Raw genomic sequence first — 23,241 nt, 5'->3', positions numbered from 1 at the left:
AAATAAATGTGTATGGAATTTTTTCTCGTTCGTGTATAGGAAGTTTCTTACTATCCAACTTATGCAGGAGACTCTACAATTTATATCCACCGTGTTGACCTAATAATAGCTGAATTCGTTTCTATACTTTCCCCATAACGTCGTGTTTGATTGCTGTGATTGAATTATTTCATGCGAGTAATAGTATTTTATATTCCTTCGTTTTATCTTCGAAGATGATCTGGTTCCAATCTCTTCAAGGACAAGACGCACATCTTTCCAAGCCTCTTTCGACTTCTTGTTCCTCAAGCAACATGCACAAACCGTGTGAACAAGAAATAGGCAAAATATATTTTGCACTGGTATTAATTACAACCAATCCAAAACCACAATGCAGAACACAATTTACTCACAGCTACCAACAAAAAGGCCTCCTCAGTGTTTCATTTAACATTACTAAGAAGACCTGAAAAATTCGAAGACTTCTTTCGAAAATTTGCGCAACTAATTTTCACACTTCTGGACATAACTTCTTATTTCGGAAATTTAAACCTCCTATATTGAGTAATAACATTTTTTTAAAATTATTAGATTCAATTTACATTTTGAATTTTTGTTCAATAAACCTTTATCACTATTGAAATGGAAACCATCTCCTAATCTCATCCGACTTTCACTCCAATTCTTTTTCTGCCACATCATTTCGTTCTTAATTCAATCTTCATTCTGTTAAGATAAGGAAATAATATAACGATTTTCAACGGTCACATATAACACTCATTTGTTAGCAAATGTATTCTAACAAAATAAGCGGGAATATAATGATCCCGTCATCAATCTCTGAACAATAAGAAGCCTCTTTCTCATTTGAAACCACAACCTGAATTCGATTCTCTGTTTCAATATTTATGTGATGCATCCAAATATTTGAATCTTTCTGATTTTGTAAGATTTTGGGAAGAAGTTTTGAATTAGAGCTTAGTGAACGATACACAACTCAATAAAAATAATTTGTTATATTATATGCACTGAAGTAGCATTGATTATTGTCACGAACAGATAAGGCACATCTCACTCTAATGAACGATTTTATTATATGTAGAGGAAAGACCTAAACTGTTAATTCAGATAGTTTTTATTTTAACTTTTTTTTGGGGGGGGGGGGGGGAATCGTGAAGGGAATAAATATGTTTCTAAAAAAAAAAAAATTCTGTCTGTCATGTTTGGGCCCTTAAGGGGGCTGGAAAGGTCTTTCTAAAGGATCGTTACTGTTTCCTTCCGTTTTGTGGTCAATTAGCAATCCTTGTCCTGAGAGAAGTGCGCTGCATTAAGAGCAATAAATACTGGCATTCTCAGACCAGACAAACAGGGTGAAGAAGGTGGCGAAAAAGGTCATTCAATGCATCCCGACCGACAAATTAAAAGGCTTGATATGCTAGACGAAGATGATTTATGTACGAGAATCTTAATGGTCTCGTGCCATGTATTATTTATGATCGAACAATAATTTCCGAGTTAGGTAATTAACTTTTCACAGACGATTACGGCAACAACGCAGATGGCTCTGCGGTACCAAATTAATCTTCGCCCCCCCCTTTCCATAGGTGTTCGCACCGATGGAATAACGCGAGCAGCTAACAGGACCGCCGAACCTTTAATTAAAACTTCTTCTGTCGCTCAGTTCATTCTTTATAAAGGCGATTTTCTTTTCTCTAATTGATGATGATAGAAACACGAACGAGTGAGGATTCCTTCTCGGGCGCCTCCGATTGTAAGTGGAACCACCCTGACGACACCACAAATAAAACATCACCGTAATGATGATCTTAAATCGACCATTTAGTGAGAATGTGGCGATGCATTAATTATTATATTTTTATATGAAAACCAAGAAAGGACGTATTAGCATATTCTAACTTAACTATACTTCTAAAAGTCTTAGGAATACGTGTCACGATGAAGTATACTGTATTATACTGTAAACGAAACTGAATTGCATAAATTATTTTCACATAAAAATTGGACATGTTGCATTCATTTTGATAACGAGGTAGCAAAAAATACAAAGATTTTAGTTTGCAGGTGGAAAACTTTTTCTGTCACTAGATTATGGCACGACAGTCAAACGTTTTGCTTGTTCAATTTGTGCGAATGGTTCCTTTTTTTTTTTTTCTGCTAATAACTATTTATAAGCAGTAGTTAGGTGTTTATTTCGTTACGAATCTTCTCCAGCTCTGCGAGAATTTCTGTCTTGCTCACCTCTTCTTCACACACGGAAACAATAAGTTATTTTTTTGGGTGTGGTTGTTCCATAGCGCGTGTCCTGATTATCAACGATTCCGAGACACCGCCGTCTGTCTCAAACTGCTAACGATACATTTTGAATAGCTAAACAACTGGTGAGATGTGAAGTAGGAAAAAATGGTACATCTCAGTAGAGATCGTTGTCAGTGTTAATTACAGTAATTAGACGCACGTGAATGTGCGTCTTAAAGAGCTGCCTGTTGTCGATACATTGTAATTGTCCCCCCCCCCCCCACGCGCGCACACATCCTTCAAGCAGAAACGATTCGGCTGCAAAGTGAGACATTATTCCAATTTGAAAACCCTCAAAGTGAAGGATCGTGTACCCTGACGCAAGTACTGCTCATGAGTGAGGTCACTTGTCCGTTAAATGCACTTCATTATGAAGCAACGCAACCTCCACCGGTTACGCGCGCAGGTTTCGATAACGCCCACAGCGCTCGGATGAAGCGTAGAGTGAGTGAATGAGACACAAATTAAATCCATTGAAGTGCTGGTAGCGATCACCGACCAGATGAAATGCTTCTGGTCAGTTATTTTAAAATAAGGACGGCCAAATCAGGTCTACGACCTGTTTAGTCGAAATGTCGGTGTTTATTATTATGAACCAATAGCTTTCGTGAAACCTCCTAAAAAGGCTACTGGTAACAAGAGTAGATGCTCTTATTAGGTTCCCCGTCAGAATGATAACTGAATACATCCAAAGAGAGAGAGAGAGAGAGAGAGAGACAGACACACGCACATGCATATATAGATTCGTACTTGCATGCAAAGATAGACAGAAATGCAAGCAAGTGGAATGGCTTAGCATACGGGCGATGTCATTGGATGCTGCGTTTCCAATAACATTGCTTTAGCAGGCGCCGTCAACTAGGCGTTTAATTGGAATGATTATTAGCTTTGACAGGCGCGTTTTTGCAGGCGAAAATGAACGCAGTTTAAATGTGCTTCGTGATCCGTAGCATCTTTCCGTTGCGTTGTGGGTATTGTTATTGAATTGAAGAGAAAAGAAAAGAAAGAAAAAAAAAACACTGGTGGAAACTTGTTTTATTTATTTTCTTTTCGTGTTGTTTCAGGTCGGTACTATGAAACTGGTTCTCTGCGGCCAGGAATTATTGGAGGCAGCAAACCCAAAGTCGCTACTCCGGTGGTTGTGGCCAAGATCGAGCAGTATAAGAGGGAGAATCCGACCATCTTCGCCTGGGAGATCCGAGAAAGGCTCATATCTGAAGGTGGGTGTGCATCGTCGTCTCAATTTCTTTTGTTTGTCGTGCTCTTCCTATGCTACTTGTATAATGCTTCGTCGAAGATGCGTTTCTGCACTTTCGTCCCATCACCACGCGACTGTCCATCCCGCAAAGAACATCTTCGCCATATGCATCGAGTTTTTCCCAGACTGCCGCACCTATCATTTAGCTTGTAGACAGGCGGAGATCTCGTGGAGTCGGCGGTGTGGCGCAGCGAGAACACAGTTGTTCCGAGGAAATAATAGCCGGCCGACAGGTACGCAACGCATTTGTGTACGGCGATATCATTTATGGAGATGACGAATGGCGAGATCGTCACTGATACGCCACACCTGTAAACCGCCTTCCTAACAGGCTCGTTCCGTCTCAGAGCGGATCGATGGTTGACTTCCGTGTCGCGTGCCATTTGTAAAAGGCTGTAATTTGAAAGTAGTATGTTACACACACACACACACACACACACAAATGGCTGGTAGCTTCATCTGAGGGATAAACGAGCCGTAGGTCCCACTTTGTAATGGGGAAGGGAGATATTTCGCTGTAATGAGAGATAATACTGTAGCATCACCGACTGATACTGCAACCTTCCAGAACCCAAAAAAGCGATCTGATATTCATCATTATGAGATATGAAGGAGAAGCGATTGAAGTTGCAACATCTCATCGGAACGATGACTCACCACTAGAACTTCGTTCAGCATTAAGATGCTGCCATATTGGATGCTCTGCCTCTCTCTCTCCCTCGCGGTGAGACGATTTCTCTTTCTCTATCCTCTTCGCACTTTATTTTTTTTTCTCTCTCTCTTCAATTTCTGTTCTTCTTGTCTCTTGTGTTTATTTTATTTCTATCTTCTCTTTCTTTCTTTCTTTCTTTACTTCTTTTTTCATTTCCTTTTCTCTTTCATTCTTCGTTTCTATGAACTCAAGCGATGGTGATAGTTTTTTTCCACCTTCAAAACAGAAGAACAGATAGAAAAACAATCAGAGTTTACTATCATAATGAAAGCAGCTACCTCACTGGCAGCTCTAAATTGTTGTCCCTTTTAAAGAATAGTTTAGTTTGCTGTTCGTAGTTAGCAGTCCTTATCAATATTTATTGGCAGCTATTAAAGAGACAAGCGAAATCCTAACTGAAGTGCGTGGAATTACACCATGAGAGAGGGATAATTATTCGCATTTACGGATGACAATCTCATGTCTCAGCCTTGCAGTTCATTTGCGATGATCCTCAAACAGGCCACCATTTCATTTGCAATTTCCAAGGCATTGTTACGAAATCGATGGGCAACTCAATCCCAATGAGTACGCTTTGACACCTCAGCTGCCTCTTCGATATGAAAGATATTAAAAAAAAAAAGTGGCAATGGATATTTTAGAAAGTGGACAAAGATAACAGGGAGCCCCCTCTAGGAATCCTAATGAATGTATGCTGAGGTAACACAGCAGACACAAAGCATATTTTCGAATGTTCCACTTCAAGTAACTCCTGAAAAAGGTTGAAAATCTGAAAATTGCAACTTTCTATAAATTAATAAATGAATTACTAGAAATTATGCAAAAGGTGCTTAATTTATATCCCAACGTGTGTGTGTCGTGTGTAGAGAAGAGGGGTAAAAAGGAGAAGGAAGGAATCTGTTCACGCGTTTCTTGAACATCCGAAGGATGCAGTTTGGGGGAAAGGCAGACTGAGGGAGATTATTCCAAAGAAAAGAATCAGCTGCTTGTTGTTATATTTTTGAACGAAAGCGGAGGAATATTATCGTTAGTTCAGTTGAACTCTGTCAGTAAAAATACGTGCAGAAAACACAGAACATCTCTGAGAGAGAGAGAGAGAGAGATTGGATAGAGAGAGAGAGAGAGAGAGAGAGAGAGAGGCATCATTAATTACGGATTGCTCTCTTCTGACCTGCAACGAGCATTCTTATAGAGATTCTTTGTGCGCCATCCTAAATGTGAGAACAGTATTCCAAGGTCGAGCGAATTGGAGATTTATAGAGTGGCAGCAGTTTCAGAACTGCCAAGTAACGGAAAAGTACGTCTAATTTTTGGAGGGGGGGGGAAGAGGTGTGTTTGTGTCAGAAAAGGCCAGAAGTGCAAACTACCACAGAAGAGAAATATGGTCCTATATTCTGAAGAGCTATTTCTTGATACAAATGAGACCGGAAGCAGTATACGAAGTAAAGCTCTGTGCCAGACAAGTCCTCTTCTGTTATTCTCCACACAGATTTTACAAGAGAAACATCGAAATGTTTGGGATGCAATTTACTGATCCTCAAGAATATACGGAGAAAAATGCGCATTAATTGGATTGTTTTTGTTCTCGAAATTTTCCCGTTAGGTGGCGTTACAAATGGTGACGACGTTAGTCACTAATAGTAATAAATGTTTCTGTCAAAAGTGCAATTTTAATCGACGTGATGCGAAAAAAGTGCGTGCATTAAGCAGGTAGCAAATTTTCACGTCAGCCACAAACACTTCGTTGTTTCCCCTTCCCTTTGTTTCCCCCCCCCCCCCCTTTTTTTTTTTTCTTTTCCTCTCCGCGTTTCTTTAACTGCGATTTTTTTTTCTTTGTTAACAGGTGTCTGCACCAACAACACGGCCCCGAGTGTAAGCTCCATCAACCGTATCCTTCGTAATCGTGCCGCTGAAAGGGCAGCCGCCGAGTTTGCCCGAGCCGCGGGCTATGGAATGTATCATCCGTACGCAGCAGCTTCGTTTCCCTGGGGCGCTGCTGCCGTTGCAGCGGCAGCGGCATCACCCCCAATCTGGTCGCCTCTGACAGGTGCTCAATTGGCTTCAGGTTCGACACACGAATCGGGCAGCGTTTCCCCTATGACCCCTTTGTACGACCAGCGTCAAACAGGTGAGTTGCTTTTCTGTCAGTTACTCGATCTTGCCTTTTATTTCTTTCTCGCTCTTTCTGTTCTTTTATTTCAACTATTAAAAATCATTTTTATCTCGAACATTTTTTTCTTCTTTGTTTCCCCTAATTTCTGTCTTTGTATTCATCTCTCTCTCTTCCTCTTCCCTCTCCATTTTATACACTTACATTCCTGTGAATTTGTTTATAATTTCTTTTATTTTGTTTCGTAATTTTTATTTGATATTTCAATTTATTCTCTCTCTCTCTCTCTCTCTCGTGCGTGCGAGTTTTCCTTCCTCTTTTGTAATCTTTAACACGTCTGTCTAATTTATGAAAACTGGGCATTTATCAACTAAGCTCGCATTGCCAAATGTACTGCAAACGGAAACGTCTTTTGCCGGAGCATTTTCAAATTCCAAATACCTTCCCCATTGATGTTCTTTGTATGGATGAGTTGCTGCCGTTGTCAGAATTTCTGATGCCGTCACGGAATTAACTTGAATACAAGTCGACTGTTGCCGACTACATCAATAAGACTGTCCATTAGTCTCGTCTCGTATTGGGCTAGAAAATAACTACGCAGCATACTTCGTAAGCGATTTCGTTTGTGTTAACTCCTCTCTCGTCGTGTGTTTACCCTTCGGTGCTGATGAGGATAAAGGCGATCGGTTTGTACACGGAATGCGTTCGTGCGTCTCCACGAGAATAAACATGAAGAGAGCAAAGAATTACTTCAACAACTGTCCGAGAACCAAAACAAGCTCGAATGCACGCCAACAAGCTGAAAACAAACAAACACACACACACATTCACAGACAAAACTTTTAAATCTTCACTCGGGACCTCGGTTGCAGTAATGGATTGTGAGCGTCTTATGAAGCTTCCGAAGAAAGAAGGTAATCAGCTTGCACACGCTGAGTGGGGGAAGGGGGGGGATTATGATCGGTTACCGATATTAAATTTTGCAAGAGTCGAGTAAAGCGAACCCAAACAGGCCCGTTAATCAGGGATAATCATACGGTGGCTACGCGGGAGGGAAGGCCGTACCAGTGGAGACTTACACGACTCTTTGACAGCACCATCACGCTACCGCTGCTGTTGTCGACAGGTTCGGAGGGATGCAAAAGAAGGGGACGTCTGAAGTGTGCAGTCAAGCTGCACCTAACGCGGTCACCGGTAATCTTTTCTTTTTTTTTTTTTAATCTTTTTTCGTAGCGGCTGACACGCACACCTTCGAAAGTCGATATCGACAGTCCACCCTTTCATGAAGAGATGAAAACAGAACCGGCCGACGCCAATCTTTGCCGCATTGTTGCTTACGGGATCACGGCTCTCGAACGTTGTAAGAAAATAAAATTAGGTTTGTCAACAAGGGCTATTAACGGACTCGTGAATCACACGAAGCGTTCAGGTGGAGGCGGGTTCCCTCGCGATCGCTGTTTACTACAGCGAGAGAATAGCAGATCTGTAACGAGCCCGTTTCACGTTGCAGTCCTTTGTCGCAGCCACAGGTGGTGGCGGCGATAGTGCGAGTAACGTTAGCAGGAAAATTTAGGCATTTTCTCGTCTTGTTCACAGGCCGCAGCTTGTCGGTCCCCCAATATTCCCCCTCTCTTCTCTTTCTCGCATTGACGCAACACCACCTGGCAGCATCGTTGTGCGCCGCCACTTCCGACAATACCATTCGAGTCAACGAATTTCGAACTGTGGGAAAAGGAAGCACGTGCTGAAATTGTTATCCTACAGTCGTCTACGTTTCAGAGCAATTAAGTTAAAAGCTGTAATTAAGAGGAGATGAACAAACACGTTTAGGCTCGTAATGTATTCAGTCTCGTTCGTATGCACCGAATGGTCAAAGAGGTTAAAAGTCACCTTTGTACTCATTAATTCAATCTCTTTATGTAAAAGAGGAGAAGACGAAGGGTAGAATTTCAAAATTTATCTCTTAGCATTTTTTTTTCTTCTGATGGCCGCCTTTCATCTTAAGAGAAATGTTAAAACACTTTCATTAAGGAAAGAACCAAGAAACGAGAAGAACTAAACCGCTTTCGGTATCATGCATTCAGAGTTTTTTTTTAATTTTTATTATTTTTATAACAGAGAATAATTTTGCCATCTTGAAAGGCAATCTACTCTTTGTCTTTGTAACTATATATATATCGTTTAGAGCACACCTTTATCAATTTGCTTTAATTTGTCTAATAATAACTACGCATATTTTCTCAATTCAGAGTTGGGAAACGCACTTGCGTGAGTGTCCCAGCTGTTTTCTTGCTGCAGCTGAATGACAAAAAGAGTTTTTATTTCACAGGTGATCCTGACTGCGACGAAGGGACGAGTTCCGACGGCGGAGAGAGACCAAAATTTCGTAGAAATCGTACGACCTTTACTCCGGAACAACTAGAAGTGTTAGAAGAAGAGTTCGAAAAAACGCACTATCCTTGCGTCAGCACCCGTGAAAGGCTCGCGTCCAAGACCAATCTGTCAGAGGCGAGAGTGCAGGTGAGCATCTTTCATCAAGCATCTCTTTAACGAGGCAACCTGAAGAGTGAGCTGAACTGTGGTGGGAGATAGACTCGAATCGATTTAGTTGTCTTTTGTTCTTTCTTTATTGCTGATTAGGTTATGAAAACAATTTCAATTGGGTGATTGAGGGGGAGAGAGAGAGAGAGAGAGAGAGAGAGAGAGAGAGAGAGAGAGAGAGAGAGAGAGAGAGAGAGAGAGAGGAAATGTGTGAAGGTAAGCAAGTCCGGAGCAGACGGATCAGCCCACTTTTCATGCGAACCTTTGTAATAGAAAATCAATTACTATATTTAATTTTCTGGATTCCATTTACTGGTGTGGAGAGTATTTTGACCTCTTAATTCACTTGCGATGATTGACAAATGCTGATGAGTTGCTTGCCGCACTGTTTTAAAGGCTTTACGGAAAAAGAGGGATTATAAGGTTTCTAAGTAGCTCTTTCAGTGTTAGTTAGAATTCCTTCACAACTGGTATCGCATTTTGAATTAGTGTTACTTGTGTTAATTATTCACTTTATATGAACATCAGCCATTGTCTTAATTTATTTGTTTCAACACTTTATTTTAATACTAATGATTTAATTCGTGCTGTTACTCCATCTTTGTGTAATACTTTATGATGGCTATTTTGTCACTTCACGCTTCACGTCGCGCTCAGCTTCTCGAATCATCCGTTGTGTTTATTGTGTGTGTGTTGTAGAAAGATGCGCATTCGAATCCAATCTGGAAACAACATTTATTCTTGGGGTCAGATTCTGATGCTAGTTAGCTTGCCACCGTTGGCCGAGTGCATCGCTTATTCGCGTTCCCGAATAACAGACCATGGATTCGAATCGCGCGCGGCCAGGATGTTTCTGACAGTTCCACTAGTAAATGGTTGGGTTTTCATTGATTGATGTGAAACGACTAGTTTGCTTAATGGAGACCTGAAGTGGCTTGAAAAAGTTCTGTGTGCGATCTCTAGAGAAGTTTTAAAGACAAATTTCGTTTAAAATCTACGCCATCTATCCTGTTCTTGATTTTTCATCTGCATATCCGCTCTTCATTCCCATAACCTGACTTAAGTTGTTACACGTTACGCCTTAACTCCATCGATGCATCCTGTTGTTTCCGTCTTATATCATTCATGTTCCGTTTGAAGCATCTTGCGGAAGAAAGCTAATTTTGAAAAAACACCTTTTATTTCCGCTTACCTTTTAAACTGCTCGATATCTTTTCATGCACTTTGGTACAGAGGATCGATCCTTTATAAACTGTAATCTCCTACGAATTTGATCTGTCTCTTCCCCTCGCGAGTTTCGTGATTGAGAATGCAAGTGATTATTATGCCACATCCATTTTCATTTAACTATGAATTGCTATTTAAAGACTATTTTCGAAAAAAAGTCTTGCACAATTTCTCAATGAATCACTTTAAGGAATACAGCGTGCTTTCCAATCAGAAATATTCTAGTAATACGTTTAGAGGGTGCACTTTTCTTTTTTTGTTTTCTGCTTTATCGCTCGTTTTATTATGCACTGACTTTTTCTAATTATTCTCCCGTTTATATTTTATTGCGAGTCTTTGTAAAAAGAGAGGTGGCTTTTAAATGATTTTAATAGCTTAAAATATATTTCTTTTGTATTGTGTATATTTTTTAAAATAAAAACAAAAAATGTATAAAGTTAATAAAATAAAGAAAAAATTCTTAGATCATTAGGCTACCCGCGATACGAAGGACTTTATAGCCTTGCAAGAAAACAACTTTTCGTATGTAGGAGCCACATAAAAAGAAGCTAACTCATGAGCTCTGTGAGAGGCTGACTTTCAAAATTTCTGTTGTTCTTTTGTTAATCGGCTTGAACAGTGTCAAAGGAGGAAAGGCTGAGCGAGGGCTCAGATATTCTATAGTGCAGAACAGATGGATGAGGGATTGAATGCTTAATGAGAAACCCACAGCGGCTCGCATAAAGACTCGACAAGCTGTTCTATTGACGCCACATTGACCTGTATACTTGTGTTCGATCAATTTTCACGAGGGTCACACAGCGCGATAGATAAAAGAAGTTAAACAAGGCTAGCAGATAATTTGAAGGATAACCTGTTCTCTTAGCTCCGTGATCGATTTCCGATCGCTCTGCTCGTGGGATTAAATCGCATCGAAAACTGAACATCCAAAAGAAAGGAGCAAATGAGTAAGTAAGGGATCTTTGGATCGGGAACGTCCTTGATATTTTCAAGGTTGTGTGGGTGGTATTCGTGGGATGCAGCGAAAAGGTCATCTGACCTTGTGACTTCGGTGGTTTTTCTTATTCTTGGCATTTTCAGGTAAAGACGATACCGCAGAGGTCACCGCTTTTATTCTCCTACCAGTTTTTATCCCCTTTGCTCTGTAGAATCGCTGTTGTGAGGTCAAATTACTCCGACACCCGGAAATGGAGAAAGTTCTTGGAACGAGACGAAAACGGGGACATGAATAATGGGACTCACTTTGCTTATCAATGGAAAGGGGATCTTGCCAGTAAAGACTAAGAATGCTTAAATTGTTCTAAAGCTCATTTCAGATATCCTCGTAAAATAAATTGAAATAAATAAATGGAATGATTCACAGTGTTTCTGAAATGAGCTCCAGTTTAAACTTATAAATATAATAAAACTTCATTTAAGATTTACTTAAGACAAACTTTCATTTACATCCGTATATTGTAAATAAAGTTTGTTTTACGTGCTTTTAAAGTAATTTTCTATTTCTTATGATTTGCAACTGAACTTTGATTTATATGTAAAGTTGGGTTTCTAGAAGTTAATTTGTTAATTTATAAGTTAATTTATGTGCTTTGTAATTAAACGTCTCGAATTCAGATAGTTTACATAAGACAGATTTTAATATGTTAAATGCTTATTAATTATTTTTATTATCCGCAATGATTTCAAATTAGCAAGGGCGAACTAACCAGGTGTGAACACTCAGGAATAATTGTGGTCTGTGGACGTGACCGTGCTAATTGCGTTCTCTCTTTAACTGGCTAACCTCCAACACGAAAACGAAAGACGCGAACGTGACAAGCATGGCTCAAGCGGCGATCACCTTCGCATTCTAGTTTAGTCAAAGGCTAGCGGAACCTGAACTAAAACGTAACAGCAAGAAAAAAAAAAAACTCGCTAATTATAGCCCATTTCATTTCGATATTTTCTCTAATTATGCACTATTAACGAAGAAGCTAATTTGTACAGATGAAAATGATTCCCGTCTTACTTCACTTCAACGATTGCCTTTTTCTTACTGAATTCTACTTAACTGACTTCAGTATTCTCTTCTGCTTCTTTTTCTTATACATGCATTCGACACTTGGCAACATACTGAGAATTACTAAAACTTCATACTCTGTAACACCTACACTATGATAGTATCACATGCGCGAGCATTTTAGTGGTACGAGGATGTCGTTTAATTGAAAACACCTGGGTTCGAATTCATCTAAGAAGCGACGAACTTTTGGGCTTTTCAAGAGAAGGTGAGCTCAGCAGTTTTAGAGGGAGTTAGTACGATTTCTGAAACTCGTTTTTTTTAATTTTTTACCTTGGCAAAACTGAGAAACCTACATAAGGATTTAAGTATGGTGCACTCACCTCTTAGCTCGAGCTGTTTTGACATACTCAAACCGTATCTGTTTTATCTCATACAGGAATTGTATGAAATAAAGCAAAGGTTTTCCTTTCCCCCCGCCCAAAGCAGTTCCCTATTAATTCCTAAATACTCTTTTTCTTCCTCAACCTTTCACTAGCAGATTCTCCTTCCCCTCCCCACGCACACACTATTTTTACATCTGTCAGATCATCTCCACATACATTTTGATTTTCTGACAAATTATTTCTTTGTTTATTCTCTACAACAAGATTCATACTCATTCTCTGAACTATTCCTGAACTTTTCACATCTGAAAGTCCTTTTTCTTATGCGCTTTATACGTACCAAGTATTGTTAACTTACTGGACATAAATTAGAACAAACCGAACCTGTGATAATAATGATATACCAGTTATCCTATATGTAGCTGGCATAGTAGATTGGACAAAAGAAGTTCCTGACAAACTGGACCGCAGAACTCGAAATTTAATGGATGTAATGCATGACTATACATTATGCATTACATCCACGGAGTTGATGTAATCCATGATGTTCACTGGAATTTTTAAGGTCACTTCACGCCCACTGTATGCAAGGAGTCATGGAGGAAGATAAAAGTGATCACCTAACATCATCCGCAAACATTCGTGCAGAGGAATTCGACCCACATTAGCTGCTCAATCCGTTAGGCCTACTGACTTTCAACATGATATTTTTCACACTCATGGTTTGTTTCACTTCTTGTAAGAAATATCTGACACTGGGTATTATAATCATTGTTTTCACCCGCAACCGAATTACAGCCAACAGGTCTGCTACACCAAACACGAATATATACATAATTACATTTCTGGCAATGCCTTCATGCAAAAAAAAAAAAAAAAGGTCGACTTCGCTACGACCTGACTACCAATCATCCTGTTTTATCTCGGATACACTGTGTCACTTGCCTCCTTTCATGTTCCTCGATACAGCCTCCCCTACATCACCCGTCATCCTATATTTATATTCATCCATCAACCCTGATTTTATCTCTGTTTAAAATATCCTGATTTTATCTCCTCGACATCCTTAAAGATTCTGGAACTCCATTTCTTCATTAAAACCCCTTTTAGAGTATTGCAATTTCCAAGTAGCTACACCTGATATTGCACGCTCATCGTTGACATTATTTCGTCATTCGTTGGCCACACCTAGCAACCGCTCCTTTTCCGGCAAAGAGCTTAAAGTTGTTTATAAGCATGGAGAGTATTTTTGTGGACGGTCATTGCGCATCCCTCTTTATTTAGAACTAGGAGCTCGTGTATCAGTACTTAGTCCAATGCAACACAAGGAACTGCCTTCTTGTTATTTTTATTTTTTTCTGCTGCTCGACACAGGTAATCCTCGTTTCCTGCCTCTCCCGTCATTGACATGAATATAAACAGCGAGAAATCAAGGGCGTGTGCAATTTGCCAGATCTGTTTCTCAATGCGCGAAATGAATACGTAATGCCCCAAGTAAGGGTAACGATTTGAACTGGTTTCGCCGAGAGCGGCTTAATACAGACAACTCTGGCTCTTATTAATGCCGTTTGACAGGTGTCGAAATTTCCTTACCACTGTCATGCGTTTCTATGAAGAATCAGATCGGGGGCAGCGACGCGAAACAACTCCGAAAGCACGAAAATAGGCATGTGTGTGTGTGTGTGTGAGGGGGGAGGGATGTTATTACTTGTTGTTGGCTTCGTATTTATGTGTGCCACAGATGCAAATGTCAGGAAGATCACTTAAGCTCGTTAAAATGTCTTCTGCGCTCATCTTAAGTTTGCAGCGAGTTTGAAAGAAATCATTAATCAGTGAAAATTCAGAAACCTACTTATCCTAAGATATATTTGTAAAACAGAATCTAGTTAAAGTTCTTCGTGGTTTTTCAGTTGCAATAAATGATCGTCAAATCACTTTAACAGTTTTGCTTGTGTACTGAATATGCAGTCATAATTCTTTTGATAAGCAGTGGCTGCATTCAATCGATATTAGTTCGATAATTTAAATAAATAAATGGATTATGACTGAATGAATAAATAAATAAATGGAGAGCGAGAGAGAAGGATAAAACTATGGGAAGGGGATCGATTGGTTAGATTTACGGAATAATTAACGAATCCTATAAGACCAGTATATTATATTATATCATATTCTATTAATAGCGTGCGTCTGGTCGTTTGGGAGAGGAAAAAAACTGTCCTTTCTATGAAGGTCGGTTAATCCATCTTCAAATGAAAAGCCCTTAAGAAGTATCGCACGTGTTAGACGCGATTAGAAACCAAGTATTTCTGACTTAAAGGCAAATATTGCTTATCCTTTAAGGTGCTCAGAGAAAAAGAGAAATGTAATTTAATTGAAGGTTATCGGTTCAGAAAAATTAATTTAAGTTCTCCGTTTGGTGACGCTGCAAACTTAGGAGAGCGCACTGCTAGCTTTAGGACTAAGACAGTAAGAGCCATCAGTCACGTGCTGGTTGTTTGACACAGGTGTGGTTTTCTAACAGACGAGCAAAGTGGCGACGGCACCAGCGTATGAACATGCTCAAGCCCACAAATGGCGACCCAGCCTCGTCCCCACCGCCAGCCATGAGTCCAGCATCACTGTCTCCCGAGCCAACAACGCCATCTAGTCAGCCGCAGGCCCCGAAGCCCGTGGGCAACCTTCCGAAGATGGGAGGAGAGAATTCAGCCTTTTCACCTGCACGACACTCCTCTTCGCCACCCCCGTCACCGCATTCCGTGGACTGATTGTCTTCTGGCCATCCTAGCGCTCTCTAACGGGAGGATTGAACCCCGATAAAGTTTTCCGTCCACTCGCTCGGAAAGGGACTCTCAGCAGTCAGTGGAACGATCCTGAAGATACCTTCCGTGCTGGGATATCTCTCTTTCTCCGAAGCCTTCAAGCGTAGTGAGTAGAGCGACTCGTTCGTATAGGGCGGAAGTCACGCCAGTATTTAAGGATGAAGTCTTTCGGCCACTCTGTTGACTCTGCATTCCGTTTCATGTGTTGTATGCTCTCCTTAAATGCTGTTTGTACTGCATGTTTCATATTTTAATAATAAAACCAATAAAGTTTGATCAGTTTCAGTTTCTTCTCTTTTCTTTTGTTTCGCAAATCTTCATGTGTTGCGTCAGGTAAGTCAATTCCACTTTTCTTTTAATCCACAGTCCGCAATGCTCGTGCAGGATCAACTATACAACCTGCACCACACGTACTCGGAAGAGATGGGAGAAGAAGAGGACCAGAACGACATCCGGAGTCTCAATCGTATTCCAAAGGATTCTCGAGGGTGAATTGCAAGAGGGAGTCGCTAAGGCTCAAGTTATTCTTATCGCGGAAAACAGTCATATCAACCCACTCAATCTGCAAGGAAGCTTACTTAGGTATGATATGCGAGGAGGAGGAAGTACATTTTGGTATTGATCCCAAATGGCGAAGTGATTTATCCTTGCCATTTGACGAATGATTTCGTTGTGTTGTTTCTTAAGCATATTAAATGACAATAGCATGAAAACTTAATTTTAAAAATATTACGATCCCTTATCTCTTTGTATCTCTCAACTTGACAGAAACATTTGTGTATATCACTGGCTTAATTGTCATTTTTTAAACGTCCCACAGTACAATTTAGGTCATAAAATAAATTTCAGTAGCGAAATGCTGGCAGACGAGATTTTCCAGTATGCAATTTTTTATATTGCACGTATCACCCAACATTTATATATTTATATATAGTTTGTAATTTCTTTATAAACAATAATCAAGTAAATATCAGGGGTAGCGATCCTACCCAGGTTCTGAAGAGAACCAATTAGTTTGAAACAACAAAATAACGTTTCACGTTGTGTTTTACTAGTTCTTATATTTCCATATAAAAGATGTACGGGATCATTCAAGTAGGACAATACCAAGGCAAATTATGGAGAACTTCGTAAATGCAATTTATTAAGCCATTATTGCAACATTAGACTTGAACCTAAACGAAATTAACAAAATGCATTCTTGTAATCCATACGTATGAAAAGCCTTGTTCTCATGACTGAGGTCTTAAATCCAGAACTTCTATTACTAAGAAAGTCGTTTTCTTCTTCTTCTTCTTTATTCTCTTTCCATCCACTGCTGGATATCAGCCTCCCTCTTAACTTTCTAGTTCTGTCTGTCTTTAGCCAATATTCACCATCTCATGTCAAACCTTTGCAGATTATCCCTTCATCTTGTCTTTAGCAACCGTTCCTTTTCTGTCCTTCTCTCGGTATCCACTCAATGCTTAACCGTCCATCTTTCGCCTGACACTCTACTAATATGGCCAGCCCATCTCCACTTATTTGCTTTACAACATTTCGCAATATCCTCTACTCCGATCTCTCTAATTCCAGTATTTCTCATTCTGTTCCTGTTTGCTATGTGGAGCATTCTTCTCTTTTGAAGGCTCTTTGGGCCACACGCAACCTCTCTTCATGTTTTTTATTGTTCCCCTTGTCTCGCTTCCATAAGTAAACACTAAAATAATGCATATATTGAAGAGCTTTCGTTTTAGGTAAATCTCGTATCACAAAATATGTAAAACGTTTTGGAGCTTAAAAAATCCTTCATCCAGTTTGGATGTCGAAAGAAAATGTCGATCGTTTTAATTATGATGTTCCTCAGATTGTAGGTGGTGTTTTGTTCAGTTTGAGGTTTTGTTTGTTAACCTTTGTTTCACCATCATCATTTTGTGTCTATTGATAATGGCAATACGATCATTAAATGGCGCCCACCAGGGTTGTTACGTACACTATGCTGCATTTCATTTTCAGCTGCATGTTCGTTTTATCATTTTTGCAAGGTCACTTTATTACCGGTATGTTGCATATCAACTACATGACATACGTTGCATGCTGGCTACATAACATCGTATTATCTGCTTCAGGGCCATCGCATCATTGTGTGTGTGCGTGTGTGGTTGGTGACTTAAATGAAGATGCCAATCGATAGACATTTATTGCCACCATCCTGTCTGTGCCACTTATGACGGTCTCATCGTGAGATAATTGTCAACTGAACACGACTGGATACGTTTCGTGTGCCTTTTGGTAGTCCGTGATCTGATTTTCAAAACTTCGATTCTTTAAGATGCTTTATGTGCTTGGATTTGACACGAATGCATGAGACTGGACGACACTTCATTACCGATCTATATGTAGATTCGGTGTTCATCTTCGTTGCTTCAGAACAAACGATCGGCGCTATTGTTGCTCTTATTCACATGGGAATGCTTTTATATCACTTACAAGCTGCGTCCGACTTTGGTCTACCACTGTCGTGTTTGGTTTTCATGTGGAGAACGATTTTTTGGTAAACTACAATATGCGCACCATCTGGTTAATTCATGAGCAATAAACAAGCTAACAATGAATACTTAGGGGGTGAATGAACTTTAAAAAGAAGGTGGCAGTCTGTTCATACGTGTGTTGCGGATACGTTTATTATACCCAATCATACAAAAATCATTGAAAAGAGCACGTAGAGGAAATCGGATCTGTTTTACATTGAATTATCTGAATTGCGAATCTCATATTTTCAATAGTTTTTTTGTTGTATGATACTGACACGTGCAATTTCATAATCCCGTTAGCTGTTCTCTTACATGTTTTCTAGAAATTGCCTTTTTTTAAACTGTAAGTTAAAATCACCATGATCAGCATCTCATTTTAATATGAATCACAAGATAGTTTTTGGGACAAATTATATGTTATGGATGAGCACAAAAATGATCAAATATTTAAAATAATATAAATATATATATTATATTTCATGAAATATTGATTTTAAAGGTTACTTCTTCTATTATTGAAATCTTATGATGCATATATTTTTGGACTAAATCATTGGTTTAAAAAGTTTAATCAAAGACCCTTCATCAAGGTTAACATTTTAGAAATTTAAACAAGTTTCAACTTTAAAAACATTGAATAAAATAAAAAATATATCTCGAAATACTTTTTATTTTAATTACATGACACTTCTTATTGGGTCTACTTTTTGCATCTATTGAATATTTACGCAGAAATCAATTCAATATGTTTCAAAATGAGATACGACGGAGAATATTTCTCGCAAAAGTAAGGACTTTTAGAAGACGATTATAACTTTACGGCCGTCTGTGCAATTATAGTACTGCATTAATGATATCAAATCGTTAGGAGCCGAACATAAATTCGGTACCGACTGCTATCAAGACTGAAGATCACCTGATAATATGTTTTATGACTGGGATTTAGCAAATCGCTTTTAACTCTTTAATTGAGGCATTTTATAGACCTTTTAGTTTTGTGCATCGTTTACTTGGAGAGACACAAATGCAAGCAAACAGCTAAGGCTGAGCTCTCTTTCTGCACCGATGCACAGCATTTTTGTAAGTCATCACAAACAATCGCGACTTCTCCAGCGATGCGCGACGTATAATCCGTAACGATGTTTTCCTGCGATGACACTTGCCGGCATTTTCTCTAAATATTTGTGGAGCTGTGGTTGTAGGGAGGAGTGCAGACACGGGAGGATCTGCCTTAATTATCAGAGATGATGTAAGGCTAAACGTGCGATATCTAAACAACAGACGAATGCCAACAGCGGGGAACTGTGGCTGACGGAAATGAAACAGACATGTCGTTGCAGTAACTGGCTTAGAAAATTGCAACGCCATTCGACAATTTCCACGAAGGGTGGAATATGTAATTAACTTTGCGTTATCGGAATTAAATCCACAATAACCAGCTTATTGTTGAAATTCTTCCTGCTATGTCGTTATGCAAACCAAAATAATCCACCCACACTGAAGCAAAAAAAAAAAAAAAAAAAAAAAACTCTTATTCCTCCCTCCTCCGATACTGAAGAGTCGTCTCATTACGCTTCTTGTTGTTGCTATTGGTTTGCTGTTATCATCGCCAAATGACTCGCTGCTCATGCAAGGTATTCTCAGATAGGAAAAAAAAATTCAAAGGAGGGAGGGCGTCTTATACGTACATACTACGGAAGGGGTGCTGTGAAGTTACCTGCGTGACCACGGATTATAAATCGCAGTCGGATGGGTTCGCTTCACGAACGTCCTACTTTAACCGAATATCACACTTGTCCACCCACGGAAGTGATTTAAAGGGGGAGTGGGTTGAAAAAACCTCTTTACTCTCCTTTGTTTGCTGCATGGCGTTGTGTTCGAATGCCAATTTAATTTCTTCTGTTTTTTTTTTTTTTTTTTAGATTACATTTCGCGGAAAGTGAGATTATAGCTCTTAATTGAGCTCTTCCAATGGGGATGCAAACAAGGAATCGTAAATTAGTCCCCAAGTGACATCTTAATTAAGCTACATCATTCGCTACAACAACATAATTTTACGTGCATCAAATTAATCGAAGATTGCTTATTCACTCCTAAAGAATGCATACGACTTAATAAAAAAAATGCATACAAAGTAGATTTATCAGTATGTAACGTAGAAAATCAGACTACAGTAACTTTTGTAGTTGCTATAGCAAAGTTACTTCATTGTTATAAGTGCAGCATTCCAGCCAGTGTTGCAAGATTTGCTTCGTAAAATTTATTATTATTATTATTATTGCACAGGCACCGGACTCATCGTGGGAGAGCCAAACTATCAACACAATGTCTATCGTAACTCTCCTTGAAACCATTAACAGATAAAGCACCTACAACTGACTCAGGCAACCCAGCCCATTTGTTCACCACTCTCCAAGGAAAAAAATGAAGTCCTCACACTCTTACCCAACTTCCAGGGAGGACCTCTTGTTCTGCTCCCTCTAGCCAAGTGTTGAAATATTTCCCTGCGTCAACTCAATAAAATCCTTTATGTAATTTAAATATTTCTATCATATCCCCCCTTTTCGCCTATCAACCAACTTTTGCAATCCACAAACTCTCAACCTATCCTCATAAGTCGCATTCCAACAACTCACTATGTTGATCACTCGCCACTGGACCTCCACCACTTCCTCATCCCTACGAAATTGACCAGACCTGAACACAATAATCCAGATGTGGATGTATCAAGGTTTTATAAAGAGGAATAACAACTTCCTTATCTCTACTTGTTAGTGTGTTCTTCAATAGCCAAGTAATTTTATGAACTACCTTAGCAATATGTCCTCTAAACTTCAACTATCTGTCTACCACTACCATATCCCCTAAATCCCTAGCTTCAACTACTTCCTGAAATACAGTTCCATCAGTGTGGTACACAACGTGTAATCTATTTATCCCAAAATGCATACATTTACGCTTTTCCACATTAAATTGACATCCATCGTTTTGCTCATACTGTCAGCCTATTTAAATCATCCTGCAAGTTTTCTACATGGCTTTGATTAACTATTATCCTACTCAACTTTTCATTAAGCAAACAACTGATATTTTACGTTAAAGATACCAAGCAATTGTATAAACTTGGTTTAATCCCTTTTCCCAAGCAAGCAAACAGACAGGTAAGTCAAGTTTGCGCCTGAAGTATTTTCAGGTCTGAGGCAACTCATGGTAAAGGTGGAGTAAGCACTGATCACTTTCCCTTAGTATCGCTCCTAATGCAAAGCACATCTCCTTGCGGACATGTATGATCCTATGCATTAAGGGAAGAGCCACTACGCAGACCGGTTTCGACCTTTATTGAGGACTCGTCAGTGGGAGCCAGACCCTAAGATGCCAAGGTTGAAATAATACAGAACTTATAAATTTTACCTACACAAGTTGCCACAAGGTGCTTTGACTTTATTAAATAAAAATCTCAGGATGAGAGAAAGATGTAGAAAGTTTTTTACCTTGGGTTTTTTACCATCAGGCGCAGACTTGACTTACCTGTCTGTTTGCTTACTTGGGAAAAAGGATTTAAACCAACTTTATAAAATTGCTTGGTATCTTTAACGTATAATATTCCCAAGGTAAAAAACTTTCTACAACTGACATCTTTCTTCAAATTATTCCTATATAATTTATGTACAAATAAACAGCAATGGTCCAAGCTCAGAGCCCTGCTGTACACCACTAGTCATCTGCCTTTACATGGATTCTGCTCCTCCATATACTATTTTTTTTAGTATTTTACCATCAGCTACCCTTTTATCCATAGCACCAGTGTTTTTCATATCCCTCCTCATTTGCACTTTGAGTAATAGAGTTCCATGTGGTATCCTTTCAAACGCCTATACAGAAGCTGGCCGTATCCAGCAGAACTCAGCTGAACTCTATTATATAAAAGTAATAGATTATTTAGGCATGATCTACTCTTCAAAAACCCATGCTGTCCTCATAGAGTATCATATTCTTCTTCACCCATCCCGAATGCTCTTTTTCACCAACCATTCCAGTACTTTTACCACCACTCCTAAAATACAGATTGGCATATAATTTGCTACCACATACTCTTAGATATTCCTTTATGCAGAGGAATTATTTTGCCCTCCTTGCACTCTCTTGGGGCTTTGCCAAAGCTGAGAGGTAAATTAAACAGCCTAATCAAAGGCATCGCCAGTTCCCTTGCAAATTCTCTTAAAATGCCAGCAGATATCCATTCCCACAGCTGTATTTGCATTCAGATTCTGCAGTATCCTAAGCACCTCCAATTCATCAACCTCTGTTCTCACATCAGTCTCTGTCACCTCTCCCATAACAATATCTTCATGTGGATGATTTCGTCTACTTGCATTACCTCTCCACCATCTGCACTCATTAAAGTTATCCTTCCACATTCATTCTTCTCACTACTTGCCACATAACGAAAAAACTGTTCGGGATTTCCTTTCGTCTGTTCGGCTAATTTATTTTTATAATCCGATTTTACCTTCCTTACCATGCTAGTCACTTTTCTTGCGTGATCCTTGTACTGTTCATGAGGTAGCTTGTCATCTTACATACCCTCCTTATATACTCTCCATAACATTTTCTTTGGTTGCAGCCCATGCTTAATGACACTACTCATCCATCTAGCTGCTACCCGTGGTATAAAGTGCGATGCTGCTTCCTCCAGATATCCCTTGACTATCCCCCGCATGCACTGTGAGCATCCTTCCTTTGCACATCTTTATGCCATAGTACTGCTTCAAACTGCCTCCTAAGTGCATCATAATCCCTTATAGTTCCACATATACTTCTTCTTAACTAGATTTTCTACATGTTTTGCTACCTCCCAAGTCAAGACCGAATAATCACTTTCTGCAAATGGAGGCAATGTAGCCACCTTAGTTATGGGTAGCTCTTCTGATGCTATAATAAGATTCTACACTCTCACACCAGGAGTCCCCCCCGTCACATTCTGCTTCAAGCAATTATCTCTCAGTAAGTGTATAAATGTCATTTCCTTCCTGCAATGTGAGCTTTCCTCCTTCCAATCTACTCATATGTCTCCGAAGTTGAAGTCCCCCATTATAATCATTCGACTTGCACTCATTGTACTAATCTGCTGATGTATATGTTCATATCATCCCCGGCAGCCCCTGGTCAATAACAGCAACTGATTTTATATTTTGTCATATTGGCCTCGATCTCATACCAGATTGACTAGGAACTGCTATCTCTGCCCGACTGATTCCTGATCTTGTTGGCTGCAGTTCAGTTCATCTGCCATCATCAGCAGTATCCCATCCCTGTCTAATCCATCTTCCCTGAAAATACTAAATCCATCTTATTCTATCCCTGTAATTAAATGTTGT

The 23,241-nt window shown here is 39.5% G+C and overlaps 1 protein-coding gene across 2 annotated transcripts in view; it reads left to right on the top strand.

Annotated features, from left to right (window-relative positions):
* LOC150094052 (paired box protein Pax-6-like) overlaps nucleotides 1–15,514 on the top strand; it is a 30,449-nt gene extending 14,935 nt beyond the window's left edge. The window contains exons 3-6 of one of the 2 annotated variants that reach the window (XM_090412998.1): nucleotides 3,360–3,515; nucleotides 6,109–6,393; nucleotides 8,705–8,895; nucleotides 15,036–15,514. In XM_090412998.1, the coding sequence (XP_090269124.1) occupies nucleotides 3,360–3,515; nucleotides 6,109–6,393; nucleotides 8,705–8,895; nucleotides 15,036–15,296 (893 nt within the window). In that variant the 3' untranslated portion in view covers nucleotides 15,297–15,514. The remainder of the gene's footprint in view (nucleotides 1–3,359; nucleotides 3,516–6,108; nucleotides 6,394–8,704; nucleotides 8,896–15,035) is intronic. The other variant, XM_090412999.1, reaches the window with a different exon arrangement.
* The last annotated feature ends 7,727 nt before the right edge of the window (nucleotides 15,515–23,241 follow it).

This window comes from Typopeltis vanoorti, chromosome 23 (assembly GCF_054136105.1).
Source record: "Typopeltis vanoorti isolate ZY-2024b chromosome 23, IOZ_Tvanoo_1.0, whole genome shotgun sequence".
Classification (NCBI taxonomy): Eukaryota; Metazoa; Arthropoda; class Arachnida; order Uropygi; family Thelyphonidae; genus Typopeltis; species Typopeltis vanoorti.
This window is presented reverse-complemented; position numbering and strand designations above follow the sequence as displayed.